This window comes from Vidua chalybeata, chromosome 16 (assembly GCF_026979565.1).
Source record: "Vidua chalybeata isolate OUT-0048 chromosome 16, bVidCha1 merged haplotype, whole genome shotgun sequence".
Classification (NCBI taxonomy): domain Eukaryota; kingdom Metazoa; phylum Chordata; class Aves; order Passeriformes; family Viduidae; genus Vidua; species Vidua chalybeata.
In genome coordinates, this window is record NC_071545.1 from 6,617,770 (window position 1) to 6,635,305 (window position 17,536).

The window sequence follows — 17,536 nt, forward strand, 5'->3', positions numbered from 1 at the left end:
TGATCCTGCACAGCGTTTATGAAACTCAGAAGTATATAAACCTCATCAGGATGTAAAGCTAGTTTCAGCTAGGGTCACTTCACAGATATTTTTAACCCTTTGGGAAGAGAAATCAGTACCCTGAACTGATGAATAATACACTTTTTTTGTATCTGCAGATTTTAACAGTTGTAGAGCCAGGAGTGTTTTATGTCTACTTTCACCCACATCAACTTACTCAAAGATGCAGGGCTAAAGAGCAGGTTTGCACAAGTCAAAGCTAATGACATGTACTTCAATATTAAAAAAAAAAAAAAATCAAAACCCAAACAAAAATCAAAACCCAAATTATCTGTAGGAATAGTGAAGATTTCAAGAGACATCTTTAATTGTGAAAAATATTCATAGGCAAATTTAGTTAACATTACTGACACAAATGAAATAATCAAAACAACAAACCAACTCAGACTGCAAGGGGACAAAGTTCTTGGAAAAAATCTTACCTTTTGATTCAGTCAAAGGAACATACATTAACAAATGTCAATCCTGCTTACACAAATAACTTTCCAGTCAATATTTGCTCACAGACATAGATACATACATTATATTGCCATAAGTAATTCCAGTGTCAGGTCACTTTTCCAAAATAATTATTTTTAAGAGATATTTAAGAATTTAAGAATTAGCAACAGAATTCAAGAAGAGAGAATGAAAGGAACTATTGATGAAGTCTGAGCTGAATAAAAAATTTCCATGGCAATTATCACATTTTCCAAGACACAAAAAAATTCAAGTAGTCTTTCCTCCTTCAACTGCCGGAATTTTGCAACAAACTCTACTGTGAGACTGTGTATATGGCATCACAATGCTACATGTAAAGAAGACTGAAATAAATGAAGTTCTTTCAACATCAAGCCTATCCAGGAAGGGCATTCCTTTGGCAAACTGAAGTTGAGGAATACAATGCCGGTATGAAATGCTAAGTTTGAAAAGAAAAGGAAAGAAATCACAGTGCAGAAGACACTGACTTTAAGGCAGGCTTGAAAATACACAGAATGCTCAGGACAGAATAAAGAAATTTATCTGATACAGATAGGGTGAGATGACTGTATGAGTTTTACATGGCTATACAGGAATTTGCTTTTTTTCCCAACAGAAAATTCCTTTTTCCTTCATCCTTCAATTTGGAATCAGCTGGTTTAAGAGAAACTTACCTTAAAGCTTTTCCATATGTTTAAATTAACATAATCCACCATTTTCACTGCCACATACATAAAGAAGAAAAGCAAAATTTATTCAAAATGTCCATTTTCAGAAGCTAAACAGCTTAATGCCAATCACTGCACTTGTGTCTCCAGACGCCTTATCTCTGTAACTACAAGATCAATGTTTATAATTGGGTTAAAATACAAGGCCCAGTAAAACAAACAATTGCAGACAAACTGAGGAATAAAAGGCCAAAAAATGGCAACAAAAAGTCCCTGGGTTGAGACTTTCCAGAAATGTCTCCACATTCTGTGAGGAATAGTCCTGTGAAAAAGGAAATGGAAAGGTTTAGAGGAACTTTCTGGTTTGTTTTTACCCAGCTCTAAGAAAACCTAATAGGTGCTACAGCTTTGAATTACTTAGTTCTTATTCAGGTACCTGTAAAAACACCATTTTGCACTCCAGGAAAAACTTTCCTAAAACCCAGTAGTAGCAGATTTAAAGAGGAAGTACTCTGTCAGTGCACTCAGACCCGGAAGCCCAGCAGGTTCCAGTGCCACATCACAGCTCTGCCTCAGGCTGTCCCATGCTCCCTGTGCTGATCTGGGCTCATTCTGCCTTCTATCGGCTGGCAAAGGGAAAACCCAGTACACACCAAACCAAGAATTTCTCCCATATCATTTCCAAAGATCACACCAACTATGAGTGTTAATAGGCTTGAATTAAGACTGAGGTAGTAACAGAAAACAGAAATTCTGATAAATTATCCAAACTAGTATCAGTATAACTGAACTTATTTATGATTCCGAGAACTCATCCCATAATAACTACACTGTATCATGACTAAATTCTGATGTATTTAGTTCTCAACTGACAGCTAATACCAGGCACCATAAGAGGCAGTTCTCAAGGTAAGGTTTGATATCTCCCAGTGGTTAAGAACATGCTTGTTGCTCTTTCCACACTTGCTACATCTGATAAGTAAAACCACCTCTAAGAAACCCTTGGAAGCATGCACAGAAATAAAGGCATTCAAAAGCAAGCAGTAGCATATGTGGGAATGCAGATTCACGTGTTCTTATTAACCTCAGAGTTTGGGTTAGACACTCATTTCAGTGAGCAACTGTGAAATTCTAAGGCTGTTACTTTCTCTTTAAAAGGCCGTGTACTTCCTACCCTCTTCCACAAGCTTTTAAAGACTTACTTCAATTCTCTTCTTGACCACAGCCTCCAAAAGGAGAATAATTCCAGAACAGAGAGCAACATGGCATTTACAATTATAAATCTTGATGTCCAGTAATGCACATCTAGCCAATCCCAAGCAAATTCAGCTATCAGCTGGTATGGCAAAAATAAATACTTTACAGTGAATTCTCTCCATTGCCTCCAAGAAGGATCTTTAAGGTCCTGTAAATTAGGATAAAGAGACTGTTAATCAATTTTATATTAAACTTACTTAATACTGGTTTATTTCCACTAGTCTTTTGTTGAAAAACTGAGGGTTTTATACACTGAAAGCAGTAATTTATCTTTATTATACTTGCTAGTAAGTGATACTGTAATGCAGTAATTTCCATTAGATTAGAATGTCACTTTCTGTAGTCATGTGAACTTCAGAAGAATCAGTTTCACACATTTAAAGTCTTAAAAGCCTAAAATCAATCCTATTAAAGGTAATGGTTGCAACACTAGTGATTGCATACAATAAAATCAAAGAACCACGTACTCTGTAGGTCTGTTGTTTTTAAAGTCATAGTGTAAAGAGGTGAAATGATGAATAATTACATTATGTGTTTTTATCCTGCTAGTCTTAAAATGCTTATAACTAAAGCAAGTAGCATATTTAATGTTTTGAATACTTACAAGCAGTTTTGTGACAGCATCTTCATACTTGTCTTCTTGCATAGGACAAATTGTGTGGATGAAAGGTAGGAAAGCTTCTGCATAATCAAACAAATATAGGTATAACATACTGAGTCTTGGAGAACTCTTCAATGCATACAAAAGAAAGAGTGATTTTCCTGGGTTTACGGCCTAAAAGGTATCAAATTTTTAAGTTTCAATCAGTAAAAAAATAAAATGAAAGGGACATGCCAGTTCTTAGATCTTCTGACAATCATTTTTCAAAGGGTTGTTTTTCAAATACAACAGGTCATTAAACTGAGCAGTTTTTACACAGGTAATTCCACTACTTTAACACCCCTCCTGGTTTTAAGAGAATCTTCTTTTAAATGTATTATTTTAAAAATAATTAATATACATGACATGACACACTTTATATAAAATCTACCTTGTATTCCCAAAGGTTCTGTGGTGGTTTAACACCTAAAGTTTTCACACATTCCAGTTCTGCCATAATAGCTCTCCTATGGTTACTGTTCTCTATACTGTAAGGCTCTTTGGTGAAATCCTCTTCAGTCAGTGTTAGGAGCAGTCTACAAAAGCAGAAGAATTAAGAAGGTAAACAGTACCTATTCACCAAAAAAGATGACTAACAAATACACAATTGCATACTGAAACAGTAAGATACTGATAGAAGGTAGCACCTTTTGGGTTAAAGAATGAGAGAATACTTTGGGTTGGCAAACTTTGGGACTTTAAAAGATCATCATTACATTGCATATCAAGTGCTCTATGCCAACTGCATCTCAAAGCCTGGGTTTTAAATTTCCTTCTTTTCCACTTTCCTCTTGCCTGCTTTCAGCATGGCTCTTGGGTGGAATACATATGCATATAGCACATGCATATTTCCACAAGAAAGGAAAGGTGCAAGGGGTGGATAATACATCAGTAGAATTTTACTCTTGGTATCATTTCAGTCTGCATTGTCAGTATTTTAAAATGTTCAGGTAGCTTACTAAGTATCTACTATTAAAATTAAAAAATTAAAATTGGTAAAACTTAAAATTTATTCTGATAAAAATTTATTCTGATACATCAACAGAATATTCCCACAATCCATGTAACACAGTATGGTCATTTCACAATAAGCCATCCCTAAAGAATCTGTCAGCAGTCCAATCACATAATAGACCACCAGGCCTCTCACCTTCCATTTACTTTCTCCAGTAAAAATTTTTCTTTGTAATGTGAAGTCCACGGGCCCAGCTGCTCCAGCCAGAGTATCACTTCCTCAGCAGTCCACTTGGCGACAGGCTTGTGGACAAGAAGATCATCTTCAAATTCTCTACTACTCCAGTGATAGCCAAGTAGAACTACCTACAGGTAGATTACAAAGATCCTTTACTTGCAAAGCAAATACATGAATGATATAAACAAACACATGATAAGAGGCTTGACACGTAGAGTCTTCCATTTCATGGAAGTCTAGAACATTCAGGTTTTAAGAAAGAGTTTTGAAGTTTTACCCAGTAACTTCCATTTGCTGTACACTGCAGTTGTAGTTCCTGACAGACAGCTCTGAAGGCCACTTTACTTACTCTGCCCAGCTGGAGTCTCTTCTGTGCTGACAATGTTTTTTCTGTGCATGTACATTTAAGAATATTTATTGCATGCTTAAGGAAGCAAATAGAGAAAACCAACCAGATGAAACTTACTGCTACACAAGTTAAAGCTGTCAGAACACCTGAGAAAAACCCTCCTCGAGGATTAATTCTTCCTGTGTTTGGAACTGTAGGCATCTGGTCATTCCCATGCTTTTGGAAAGTTGCTAAGCTGCGTGCTACATCACTGTTCTGTTGAATATCTTCTTTTCTTTGTTCAATGGCATCAGAAAACAGCTTTTCAATAACATCCCTAAGAGGAAAAAGATTTGTCATGGTACTGAAACCACTGAGGCTTAATATTCAGAAAAGGGAGTAATTTTTGGATTTTTGTTTTCCAGCCTTTACTAAAGACTGTGATCTTTAAAAACAAGAAAAAAAATAGTTATTAAAGCTTAGTAAACTTAGGATTTTATCAATCACTGCCAAACAACATTTTCCTTAGCTTCTAAAGCTAAAATACCACATAACTACCAAGTTATTTCTTATATAAAATTAGAATTCTGTGTGCCACTGGCAAGCCTCAATTATTAAAAAATGCTAAACAAAAGATAACATAAAAATCTACCATCAATCCTACCATCTATTTATTTAAACATTATTAACCCCAGATAAAGTATTATTAACAAAACAACCTGTGAGTAATTCAAGACTGCAAGTAGATGTTTTTAGCTTTGTTCTGCAATATGATCACACTTCTTCCAATAAATAATTCCTATTACAGAAATTACTACACAGTTATCCAAGATCAATCTAACTTAGAATTATTAGAAAACAACTAGCTATATTAGAAGACTGAGGATCCTGCCTGCCATCTCCCAAAAAATGTAGAAAGGGGGGAAAGCCCTCCCCCTAAACAAACCTCTTCCCTCAAAACAAAACAAACTAACCCATCCTTAATTCCATGTGCTTGAACAGTTCATGACAAGCGCAAGCTGAAAGTCTTTGGGATTTAAATTTCTTTGTGACAGTTCAGATTACCAATTATCTAAGAATATCTGCAGCAAACTCAAGAAACCAGACAGCTAATTTCTGTGTTTTCATTTATGTAAAAAAGACATTCACAAAATAGTTCACTCACCTGAGGAGGATGTTGACTTTGGGGAATCCTTCCCATTTTTCTCTGCATTCAGGGCATTCATTCTTCTTGGACGATACCCACCACAAGGCCAAGCAGTGCCTACAGAAGCTGTGCCCACAGTTCAGGGTGGTGGGATTGATCAGAATGTCGTAGCAGCAGTGGCAGAGGAATTCACTGACTGATATCTGCCGACCCAGGCCAGGAGTAGAACACGCTTCAACCTCTGCCCTCTTTGTTTCCCCTCGTAAAGTCTCACCTTCTTCCATTTTCCTTTATGCCTTAAACAAACCGAAAGCTCTCTTAAATCTTCAAACCAGATAAGGCACTACTTCTGCAAAGCAACATGAAAACAGCTACTATAGAAGTTTAGAATTGTAAGCAATGTGATTTATCATTGCACGGCTTTTGACATGGATGGTTTTAAATTTTTTAAGTAACTCAGCCCTCCCCAAAATGAAACATGATCTACTATTTCAACAATATATTCATTGCCAACTACAATCAAAACCAGATTCTAGTAAACAGCTAGGCTCAATCTCCCTATGCTTTCTTTTCCTGTGTTATAAAACACATGAAAGTGAAACAAAATAATTCTCTATGATTTACATGACTTCTGACAGTAGCTTTAATCAAGGTATTAGTAAAAGAAACCAGTCAAAGAAAATATAATTAAAAAGTATCATCAGAGCATACAAAAATAAAATACCAGTATAACATAATGATCAAATTTACTTCATCCCTCTTCTTTCCAACTATATGGACTAAAACATTACTAACAGAGGTCAATGCTAGACATTGCTGGGGAATGTTAAAAAAAAAATAAAAGTTTGATCCACCAAGTCATATGCTTCAGAATCATAAGGGATTGATCTGCACACCTTCTCAGCAAAGGTCTAAACTCCACATTAACTTTACTTGTACTTTGTTAGTATTACAGAAAATACACAGATAAGAGTTTAAAATGGCTTACAAGCTTACAAAAAATATATTTACTTGATGTTCCTACTCCATTCTCTTAGACAGCAGTATATAGTTTCTTAAGAAAAACACCGATCCAGATCATTCACTCATGATATGTTAGAAGACACCAAGAACTAGAAAATTTTCTCCTCAGACACCACCAAACCAAAATATGATTACACTATCCACCTTGTGGCTCCTGCTTACTAACTTACCAACTTGCCATCCAGCTCAAGCACGAAGAGGTAAGCACACAAGCAGATGAAGAACAGAAATGATGAAAAAAAGCACAAGTTCAAAAACAGAAACCGATGATGAAATTAGAACCCTTAAACTTCCTAACCTGTATTTCCATGGCAAAGCACAGACTGTTGGCTTTCTAAAACCCGAAACAGTACTTGTAAGAGGAAAAATATAGACAAGATTTTGCACCTAAAAACATTCTTCTAGTTTTCCTGAAAGCCAGAGGCATGAAGATTTCTGTGAAAAATACAGGAAAAATATTTCACCGCTCAATCAGCACCAAGTAAGAGCCAGCAGCAGGATGATTCCTAGCTCCTCTCGTGTCTCTTCCCAGCTCCAGCACCAAGTAAGAGCCAGCAGCAGGATGATTCCTAGCTCCTCTCCTGTCTCTTCCCAGCTCCAGCTTCCTGCGGCACAGCACTGCCGGAGCGGGCCGGCCGCGGGCCGATGCCCTGCAGCACGCTCGGGCCCCGCGGCGCCCCGGCTGCAGCCCCGGGCCGAGGAGGGGCCGGGCCCGCCCCGCCGCTTCCGCCCCGCGAGCACGGCGGCAGCGCGGCTCCTCCCCCAGCGCAGTCGCTGGCCAGCACCGCAGCCGCTCGCCTTTTTCTTTCAAGCGTTTAAAATCACCGGACACGAGCACTGCTACACTCCCATTTCTGGGAACGCACACACTTCTGTATTCGTGAGAACTGAGGTACGCTTGCTTACTGTACAGTACGCAGCCAGATAGCCTTCCTTCGCAGAAACTATTCAAGGTTGATTTTACAGTAAATATTTGAGGTGTACTCTTAGAAGTAAGTAAGATTTTCAGGTGCTAGTTTGATTGCAGTGCTAATGTATCTGCACAGAGACTATTCTTACCACATAAGAGTCTATCTCTCCACACACGCACAATTGCTTCTATCAGTCTCTGTTCCCTTACTGAAATTCTTTTTGACTAGTCCAGAAGTATTTGATTCACTCTCTACAACACCCTGACAGGAGGCTGTAGCCTGGTGGGGATGGGCCTCTTCTCCCAGGGAATAAGTGACAGGACTTAAGCTTTACTCTGCACCAGGGCAGGTTTAGGTTGGGCATTAGGAAAGGGTGATCAGACACTGGAATGGGCTGCACAGGGAGGTGGTGGAATCACTATCCCTGGAGGCGTTTAAGGACTGGACACAGCACTGAGTGCCACAGATGGGACTCAATGATCCCAGATCATTGATACTGTGAATTTGATAATTCCCAGAAATTGATATTGTGAATTTTTAAAGTGTACCTCTGAGATGTATTTTTTCAACTGTTCAACACAGTAACATTTTAAGATTTTGTTTCAGTTTGATACAAACTACAAGTCCACTTCAAATGACATTTCAGTTAATTATTCCAGCCTATTTCAAGAAAGAAAATAGTCTCTCATTGTTTTCTCTCTCACATTATCCAGTTTTTTTTCCCAGAGAACCAATCAGCAGATCTTTAAACTACTCTAGCATGAAAGAATTCAACCTCTTCTAGATCTGAGGAAGTGCATCTAGATCTACCTTGGTATGCAAGGTGAAAATGTGGCCCAGAATACTTGTTCTAGAATATAGTTTTTTACTACTTGTCTTTTCACTTAGTTTCACATTCAACGTTCAGTAAAGTGAAAGAGCATACAAGTGTTTGATAGTCTGTGCAGCAGACTTGAATGATGTGAAAACATGGCCTTTCTGTTCCAGTTTATAAAAACCTTTGACATACAAAAAGCAATGGAATCTCTAACTGCTTGTATTGCCCTCTCACACTTTTTAGTGCACCTTCTGCTTACATAACCATAAATGTTGTAGTAAAAAATGTCTAATCTGTAAGACATAGTACTTCAACTCCTATTGAAGTACTTAATTACAGTACCTTACTGTTTGACTTGCAGTTTATTTTGTGGGTGAGGGAAGCAAAGAGTTCCCAGATTGTCAGCTACTTGTGGGAAAATGTCAGGCTTCTAAAACAGCCATGAACCACTTTTAAGTGTCATGAGCACTTTAACTAGAAAGTGCAGAAATGCGTCTTAAAAAACTGAGGAGTAACATGAAAATTTTAGGCTTCAGCCAATTTACTGCAAAATAAAAACATCTCTGCCATTTTAACTAACATCTCACTGGGAGCCATTTAATCATACTAGATGATTTGCTGGGAATGTCTGTTGAATAAATTGCTTATACTAAAAAGGCAAAGCTTAATATTGAAGAATCTTTAAAAGCTCTCTCCACTACATCCTGCATAATTATTTATCCCTTTCTGTATGCAGAAATTACGCCCAACAATTTGTGGACAATTTTCCATCTGTTTTCATTCTGCTGGAATTCGGGAAAAGATACTTTATGAGCCCTGTGAATTCCAGCCCTGCAGCACAAGCTCTGAACTTTCTGCCGCCCGTGCCCACAGCTCCTGCCCTGTGCAGCACCTTCTCTCCGGGGCAGCTCTGCCTGGCACAGCGCTGCTGCGGGCCCATCCTGCTGCGCGCTGCTCTTCTACAGCGGGCTGTCAAAATGTCGCTCCTAACAGGAAGACGCTCCTTCTGTAATACGGCAAGACCTCCACTTTCCCTAGAATTATCATCCTTAAGGCATCGTCGCTAGCAGTTCTCCACCATCCTCCCGGTGTCTCCTAGGAAGAGTCCCATGCCTTCTTCCTTGCTGCTGCTAGTTACGTATTTCTGGCTTTCAGGGGGAAGTCCACATCCATGACATTTCACCACACCCCAGAGAACCGCGGCTGGTGTAAGACTTCCTTCCCCCCGGCAGCCCTGCTGCACCACTCGGGTCCTGCGGCCCGCTCAGAGCACACGGCAGGCTGCTGAAGGCACCGTTCAAGGCCGGCGGCGCCGAGCCCGCGGGCGAACAGGGCGGTGCGGCCCTGAGGGCTCCGCCCCGGTAGGAAATGGCGGCGGCTCCGCGCTCACGTGCGCGCTCACGTGCGGCGCGCGGGGCGGCCCCGGAAGCGCTCGGCGGCGGCGGCGGGCGGTGCCGGGCGGTGCCGGGCCGAGCTCGGCGGGCGGGGGCGCGGGATGGAGGTGATCAGGAGCAGTGAGTGACCACCCACCCTGCGTTCTGAGCTCTGCGCCGCTGGCGCTAAGCTGTCTCGGTGTCCCGGCGTCCCGGCCCTGGGCTGGCGGCCGTTCCGGCCTCAGCCTCTCCTTCATGGCGAAGGGGTCCCCATTCCCCCGCTCACCCATGAGGCGCAGTCCTGAGCGGGGAGGCGCGGCCCCGAGGCTGAGGGGGCGGCGGGCAGGCCCTGCCCGCCCGAGGGGCGCCGGGCTGCTGAAGGATGTCGTTTGTAGTCTGAAGTGTGTTTTAACCCTTTACCCGCAGACTTTAAGGATAACCTAAATAAAGTGTATGAAGCCATTGAAGAGTCGGACTTCCTGGCCATCGATGGAGAGTTTTCAGGTACAGTTGCACCTCTTTTGTCATTGTGAACTGTTGGCAGTCTCTGAGGGGGGGTGGTTTGACCTCGGTGCCCGAGTTCGTTCCTGTGATGTATCTCAGAGTTGGCTTGAAAAAGCTAAAGCTGAGGCTTCCACAAAGTTATTAAACCACTTGTTACATGTGTGATAGCAAGGCTTTGGTCATAGATACGTGCCATGCTTATGCTGCTTGTGCTCCCACAGTAATCTTTCAACATGACAACTGATAGTTGTTGCAACTCAAGGTAAAAAAAAACAGAAGGTGTTATATGTGCCATGAAAGCAATGGACTGGGATAAGTGAGGGCGATCCTGCAAGTGTTTGGACAGGGAAAGGCAGTGCTAAGAACGCGTGTGCTTGTGAAACCGTGAGGGTATGTGCAGCAGAGAGATGCTTTAGTAGGCACTTGGCTTTTGGGATGCACATTTCAGTTCACTGATGAGACTAGGTTTTGTTACATGTGGTGTTTGTGGAAGTACAGTTGTTGTATATTGCTTAAGGTGACTAAGTTATTCAATAAATCTCTGGGCAATACTCTTCCCATTTTTAGTTTGCCTTTGTTCCTGTATTGTGTTGTAAAGTCCATTTACATTAGGGTACTGGTAGGTCTTGGCCTGCTACTGACATGTTGAATAGGAGCCAGAACGACAGAGCTTTTGCAGAAGAGCTTTACTTCTAGAACACCACTATTAAAATGAGTGGCTTATTGCAGTAGTATTTTTCTCAAATTAAATAATTGTAATACATACATTAAGTGAAAGCATTTTTCTCAAATTGCCAGGTGTTGCATTTGTTTGCTGTGGTTAATTTTGAAAATCTTACCCCAGGTAAAATATGCTCTCCTTTTTCAGGGATCAGTGATGGGCCTTCAGTTAGTGCATTAACAAATGGCTTTGACACTCCAGAAGAAAGGTATCAGAAACTTAAAAAGGTAAAGTGTTTACATAGACTAAAATGAAATCTGAAGCTGCTCTTGGTGCAGCATTTCGTTTGTGTGACCAACAGAAGGGAAGAGAGATGGAACTTCCCTCAGTTCTTGTCTCTTTGTGGAATGGAAGTGCATATTAAAGTCATCTTGGGCCAATAGTAAGATGATTAAATGGGGATAAAAACTAGCAGAACTCTGGTGTGTTTACTTTAAAATTACCAGCGAAACGAACATTGGTTAAGAAGATTCACTTTACTTAATTATGAAATGGAGAGAAATCATATGTGGATGCAACCTAGTAATCTTTAAATGTGTGCATGTTTTATTCTCATGCAAAATTTTCCTTTCCTTTCCAGCATTCCATGGATTTTTTGCTCTTTCAGTTTGGCCTTTGCACTTTTAAATATGATGAGACAGAAGAAAAGTATGTTATTCTCTTATTTCTTGTTTTCTTAATTGAGGATTTTTTAAAGTAATACTGATAAGCTGTATTGACATGTAACTCATCTTTTCTACAGGTATATAATGAAGTCATTTAATTTCTATATTTTCCCAAAACCCTTTAACAGAAATTCACCTGATGTCAAGTTTGTCTGTCAGGTTAGTAGAAAAACAGTTTAATTTTATTTGGTTAAGGTATACCTTAACAAACCTCAGCTTAAAAGGTAGAAAAATGTAAGTTTCTGGGTTGGGTTCTTTTCCTTATAAAATAAATAAGCATCATTTAAGAACAATCCCAAAAATGGGAGCTTTCAGGGAAGATCCTTGACTTCAGTTTTTAAATCTTGTTATGCATTACAGTGTGTGATATGTGTGATTTCTGCAATTTGGGATAATGTTCCACACTTGGCAAGATGATTCTATTTTTTCCCCTTTCTCATTGAACTTCTAGATTCATTGCTTTTTTAATCCTTTATTCTCATCTGCTTATCTTGCTTTCACTGCTTCCTAGGCTATTGCCAACATTTTTCTGGTCTCAGATTTGTTCTCCTGAACTACATTTTGCTTTCCTTGGTTTCCTCTCTCCATATAGTTTGTTCTTTCATCTTTATCCCTTACCATATTCATGGTGGTTCTACCTTTTGGAAGTTGAAATCAGTCAGAAAAGTAGCATAGCCTAAACTCTCAGAGGTTTCTTTAGGGTCACAAACTTGGTTGTTCTTGGCTTTGGACTTTGTATAATGTCTTAAAAAGCGTGAAAATAACTTATTTGATGCCGCAGCTACTTTTGCCAATTGTAAAGCCTTTTTCTCTTGTTGCAGAGTTCAAGTATAGATTTTTTAGCAAACCAAGGATTTGATTTTAATAAAGTTTTTCGCAATGGTGAGTTGTTTTGGATTGTTTTCAATTTCTTTTAATGTCTGCAAAATTTATGATGACACCTTTCATTGTTTTCTGCAAAAGAAAAAAGGCTGCCATCCATGATACTGTCTTAACACGTAATGAAGTTCTTGAATTATTCTTATCCAATCTACTGCTGTGCTGATGGTAACTCCCTTTCCAAGAATTCATTGCATAGTTCAGCAGAGCAGAATTCCCACTAACATGAGAGCTTGGTTGTTTTTTTTTTTTTTGTACAGAGGCAAAGCGTGAATAGAGAATAATGAGGTGTGGAGCTATGTAATACATCAGTAGGAATGCCTAGGAAAGGGATCCCAGTGCACTGTGAGTGGGGCTGCTGCAGTCTGTTATTGGTGATGCACAGAGCAAGGAGAGCAGTGCTCAGTACTTTTGTGGTTGTGACCTGCAGCTCTGCAGTGCTGGGGCTCATGCTTTGTGCAGAGGAGGCTCTGTAGTGCAGTGGTACCAGCTCACCTGGCACGTGCTGGGAGGCTGGACAGACACACACATCTACAGCAGATCACTGAAAGGGAAAGGTTTGCTTTCAGCCTGCAGGGGTGTAACAGAGGCAAATGCTTGAATCCCTATGCATCCCTAATTAGTCTCTAATTATGATGAGCTTTTACTTTTTTTTGTTAGGAATTCCATATTTAAATCAGGAAGAAGAGAGACAGCTAAGGGAACAGTATGATGAAAAACGTTCTCAAGCCAATGGTGCAGGATCTCTGTCATACATTTCTCCTAATTCCACAAAGTGCCCTGTAACAATTCCTGAAGATCAGAAAAAATTTGTAGAGAAAGTAGTGTAAGTAACACTGTTTAATATCCTCTGATGTTGTTAAAACTAAAATGTGAACAGTAGTGATATCTTCACATGTTGAAGCCATTTCTATTAATTCACTGTTCGTAAAATGCTGCTCTTTTTTGTTATGAAGCATTTTCTTGTCTTTTGGAGAGAGCTGTAAACTTCCAAAAAATAAAACAGTAGATATAGAAGCAAATAATCTGTTTCTTCCAGGGAACAGATAGAAGACTTACTAAAGAATGAAGAAAGTGAAAGTTTGGAACTGGAGCCATGTACAGGGTCAGTTTTTGAAATTGCATTTCTTCTAATTTTTTTTTAGTTGTTCATGTAGAATTAGGGGAGTGACAGAGAAGAATATTTGGGTTAACTAGCAGAATCTACATTTGACTAATTTTTGAATGTTGAGAAAATGTGGTGATGTATACGTGTGTTTTATTTTAAGCTGTAACTTCTTCACTGTTACAAAATATTTTGGCAAAATATTTAAGTATAACCAAGAAATATCTTGTATGTGTGAGCTGCCTTTTGTTACTGCTGAAGTGATCCAGAAGCCTTGGAGATGCACTTTATAAAGAAACTTTTTGAATCTATTGTGCTATTGGTTGTTCACAGTTGGCAGTGTGTGACTGTTTTTAGTAGGTTTCTTTCCGAAAAATCTATTTAGCTTTGGAAACTAGGTATTTGGAGAATATGATTGTTGTAAAATTTTTTTTAAAAATTAATTTAGAAATAGCAGAACATGGTGAAGCTGGGGATAAGGTACCATCACTGTATCTGTATTGGGTGATCATGAATACACTCTGATGAGAAGATATGTGGGTAACTTTAAAGCATGGTGTAAATGCCATTACAGTTTGGCAGCTGAACATCCGAATTCAGTAAATCTCTTCCTAGCCTTCAGTTCTGCTAGCAGTGACTCTTGCTTTTAAAATCTTTCTACAAATGAACATGTTGAGTCAGCTTAAACTGGAAATCATTCCTAGGAGACACTCTGTAAAAGGATTATTAGTAACATGATTGTCTTTTGGTTTTAGATTTCAAAGGAAATTAATTTATCAGACCTTGAGCTGGAAGTAAGTTACTGGTAATACTGCCTTACTGTATATTTTTAGTACTTTCGATAAGAAATCTGGGTAAGATGTATCTACTTAACCTTGGAATGATTAATTTAGACTTTATTTTTCCCTTTAAAAGAAGGCTTCTATAATGTTTTGAAGATTAATTACATTAAATTTTTTGTGATAATTAATTTAGATATTAACGCTTAGTATTTGTTTTATCCTATGTAAAATCTTTGAATAGAACAGTGCAGCCTAGAATTATGTAACAAATGCAGCGTGCTAGGTTTTTAGTGAGCAGAAAGTGCATGTGCTTATACAGATTGTGGGCTTTACCTGAAAAAATAGCAGTTCTATAGTAGGTACTGGTATGGTTATAGTTTTCTGTTGAATGCCAAGCATAAACCCTTCTGATAACTTAGTATATTGCCTAAATAGATCTCTTAAGGCCTTGGGAGAAACTCCAAGGCTTTAGAATAAGATTTTCACTGTTCTGACTGCAGTGGTAAGATGTGAAAAATATGCAAGTCTTTTTTTGTATGTTTAGTTAATTCAGTGTTGCAGCACTGAATCTGGCATTCTGTTACTTACACTGGAAGCAGATAAAATAAAGCTTCTCTCTAGAAAATGGAATCTCAAGAAGTGAGCTCAAGAACTAATCTGAAAAAAAGCAGACGTGTTTTCAACCATTTTTCAGTGTCATTTTTTAAACATATCTATAGCTTCCTGTAGCATGTAGTTTTATGCTTAAAGTCTGACACTTATCCTTGCATCTTCTTTGAGTGGATGGGAGAATGTGTTCTTGAGTTGTGTTTTTTTAATGAGAACAGCTGTGTACCCTGTGTGTGTATTGGAGAGAGAAAGCCAAGCTGTGTGGGGCTAATTAAAGCAGAAGAATGAAGTTATTGATTGCCCTTGTGTCCTGACCTCTTCACAGGTCGTTTTCCCTATTGAAGTATTCTCTTGTGCATCCAAGGTTTGTGGCATGCTTGGCAAGTGAGATGGAGGCTCAAAACTGTGTGAGGAGTCAGGGTGGAAAGGACACAACAGTGTTTGGAGTGTGCTCTCCAGTACTAATTTTAGGAGTAGCTAGAGAGTAAGGAAACTTGCTGGTTCTGAAGTGGTTGCAGAGTTGTAGTTAATTTATTATAATGAGATTATGAGAGTAATTGCTGCTGGTTAAGGAGGAAAAGGCAATATTCTCTTACTTTGCTATCAGCGTGATGCTCTATGGCTCTGTGTGTGGTGTTATTTTGGAAATTAAATGTGGTTGTAGTGGTGTGATGCAACCCTGTTGCAGAGGTGATGACATTTGAGTTAATAATTCCTACTAAAATCTACTGGTAGCAGAAAGTTCAGGGTTGTTAATAAGTCCTCAAATAAGTGATGTATTAAAGAGATGCAGTCTTTAAAGAAGCTGTCTTGGGGTTGCAAGTAAATGAGAGCATTCTTGTTTTGGATTTCTTGAAAGCAGAGATTCTAGATTGTGATGAAATATCTAGATGATGTTTACTTAATATCACCAAAATAAGAAATTACAGGTTCCACAACAATAGTGTGGGAAATTATGTAAGTGCCAATTTCTGTTAGGTAATGTAAGGAGGCCAATTAAACTAGCCTATTGCTTCAAATTTTGCATTATTAAAATTAAAAAGAAACTTGTAGTAATTCTTTTACACCTAAGACTTACAGAAATTATGAAACATGAAATTATTAAATTACTGTTGTGGTTTCACTATGCTAAACATCAAGTGAATAGCTATTAATATTTACTTTTCATTTGTTTTGATGTAGGTATCCAAAAGGAATCCACGTGGAAACTCTGGAGTCAGATAAGGTAACTAGGCCTGTAACTGCCTCTAACATTTGTTTGTTGAAAGGAAATTGTGTTTCTCAGTTTCACCATCTCTCCTGATTTTTAGATCGAACTTGAGCTTTCTTATGCAAATTCAAAGCATTTTAAATTGAATACAGTAAACTAGTTTCTATCTGACCAACATATGGAGTGTGGGCATGTATTTGTGTTGCTTAATATTACTTTTTAAACAGATACTAAAAGATGTTAAAATACAGTGGATGTGGTGTTCAGTATTAGTGAAAAGCAGGTTGTGATCTTAGAGGAAAATCAGCATCTTGTGCTGTGTCCTCACTTCCCAGCATAGATCTCTGCTTCAAAAGGTATTTGAAACAAACTATTTACAAGGAAATGCTGATAATATTTTTTGAGAAGTAGAAACCAGGTTTAGGAAAAATGAGGTTTAGTGGATGAAGCAAATACACCTTTCTAAAATAGGCTTCTGGGAGTAGGTGATAATGTGGTGCCCACAATAGAAACAGCTGTGTTGCCAGGTAACTGCTGCTGAGGTATGACAGTTTTCTTTACAATGAGAAGTTCAGATTTAAGGTTGCTACAAGTTTCTGTAAATTTACAGAGTGATTCCTCAAACTATACATCTTTTGTTATAGAAGGAGAGATATATTGTTATTACTAAGGTAGATGAAGAGGAACGAAAAAGAAGAGAGCAGCAGAAACAAGCAAAAGAACAGGTAAATAAATTCAATTCCATTAGCTTATGTGAGAGAGGAAGTGTGAGAATCTCCAACATCACTCAGCAATGCAAAAATGTGGGATAAGGTTCGGTATTGTTTCCCTTTGGTTTGCTGTGGCTGGCTGAATTTGATTTTCTAAATTCTACCACAAACTTAGACTTTGCAACAGAGCAAAAAGAGTTGCAAGGCACTCTAAAAACTTTTTAAAAATCAGAATTTGTGGAATAGTGAATGAGTATTCTGGAGCAGTGACCACCTCCTTATGTGAATCTCCACTCTCACAGAAGTGTGGCCAAGTCAGAAGAAACATAGTTTCTTGCAGAAATTCTTGAGCAAGTTGTTACATGGTTTGGATTCACAGTGTCCCCTTCTCTTACAAAGCTTGCTTGCTCGTGGTTATCTGGGTTAGTGTCCTGTACAATGAATGTGCCATTTCTCAGTAGAGCCACACTGTCCAC

The 17,536-nt window shown here is 38.8% G+C and overlaps 2 protein-coding genes across 9 annotated transcripts in view; one reads left to right on the top strand and one right to left on the bottom strand.

The window, feature by feature from the left end:
- Nucleotides 1-340: 340 nt before the first annotated feature.
- On the bottom strand, nucleotides 341-9,873 carry BFAR (bifunctional apoptosis regulator). 6 transcript variants are annotated; one of them, XM_053957846.1, is made up of 8 exons: nucleotides 9,395-9,873; nucleotides 5,770-6,047; nucleotides 4,743-4,941; nucleotides 4,235-4,404; nucleotides 3,476-3,620; nucleotides 3,049-3,219; nucleotides 2,390-2,592; nucleotides 341-1,509 (listed from the first exon to the last, which is right to left on the bottom strand). In XM_053957846.1, exons 2-8 carry the CDS (start codon nucleotides 6,033-6,035, stop codon nucleotides 1,317-1,319), a joined length of 1,347 nt encoding a protein of 448 aa, XP_053813821.1. In that variant the 5' UTR covers nucleotides 6,036-6,047; nucleotides 9,395-9,873; the 3' UTR covers nucleotides 341-1,316. The 6 variants fall into 6 exon arrangements, with proteins under 6 accessions (XP_053813821.1, XP_053813822.1, XP_053813824.1 ...); XM_053957847.1 differs by having other exon boundaries at nucleotides 5,770-6,100; XM_053957849.1 differs by lacking the exon at nucleotides 9,395-9,873 and adding an exon at nucleotides 7,239-7,451.
- A 77-nt stretch (nucleotides 9,874-9,950) lies between these two features.
- The window catches only part of PARN (poly(A)-specific ribonuclease), a 45,786-nt gene continuing 38,200 nt past the window's right edge, over nucleotides 9,951-17,536 (top strand). Inside the window, exons 1-11 of one of the 3 annotated variants that reach the window (XM_053957751.1) lie at nucleotides 9,951-10,016; nucleotides 10,302-10,379; nucleotides 11,248-11,327; nucleotides 11,681-11,748; nucleotides 11,843-11,924; nucleotides 12,587-12,647; nucleotides 13,305-13,470; nucleotides 13,684-13,749; nucleotides 14,505-14,543; nucleotides 16,323-16,365; nucleotides 16,995-17,075. In XM_053957751.1, the coding sequence (XP_053813726.1) occupies nucleotides 9,998-10,016; nucleotides 10,302-10,379; nucleotides 11,248-11,327; nucleotides 11,681-11,748; nucleotides 11,843-11,924; nucleotides 12,587-12,647; nucleotides 13,305-13,470; nucleotides 13,684-13,749; nucleotides 14,505-14,543; nucleotides 16,323-16,365; nucleotides 16,995-17,075 (783 nt within the window). In that variant the 5' untranslated portion in view covers nucleotides 9,951-9,997. The remainder of the gene's footprint in view (nucleotides 10,017-10,301; nucleotides 10,380-11,247; nucleotides 11,328-11,680; nucleotides 11,749-11,842; nucleotides 11,925-12,586; nucleotides 12,648-13,304; nucleotides 13,471-13,683; nucleotides 13,750-14,504; nucleotides 14,544-16,322; nucleotides 16,366-16,994; nucleotides 17,076-17,536) is intronic. The other 2 variants (XM_053957753.1, XM_053957752.1) reach the window with 2 other exon arrangements.

What these genes read in the sequence shown, in the direction of transcription:
- BFAR (XM_053957846.1), bottom strand. Translation starts at nt 6,035, where the DNA reads ATGGAAGAAGGTGAGACTTTACGAGGGGAAACAAAGAGGGCAGAGGTT. An exon ending in AAAGTCAACATCCTCCTCAG is followed by an intron (nt 4,942 to 5,769) that starts GTGAGTGAACTA and finishes TTTTCCTCTTAG; the next exon opens with GGATGTTATTGAAAAGCTGT. An exon ending in AGAACCTTTGGGAATACAAG is followed by an intron (nt 3,220 to 3,475) that starts GTAGATTTTATA and finishes GATACCTTTTAG; the next exon opens with GCCGTAAACCCAGGAAAATC.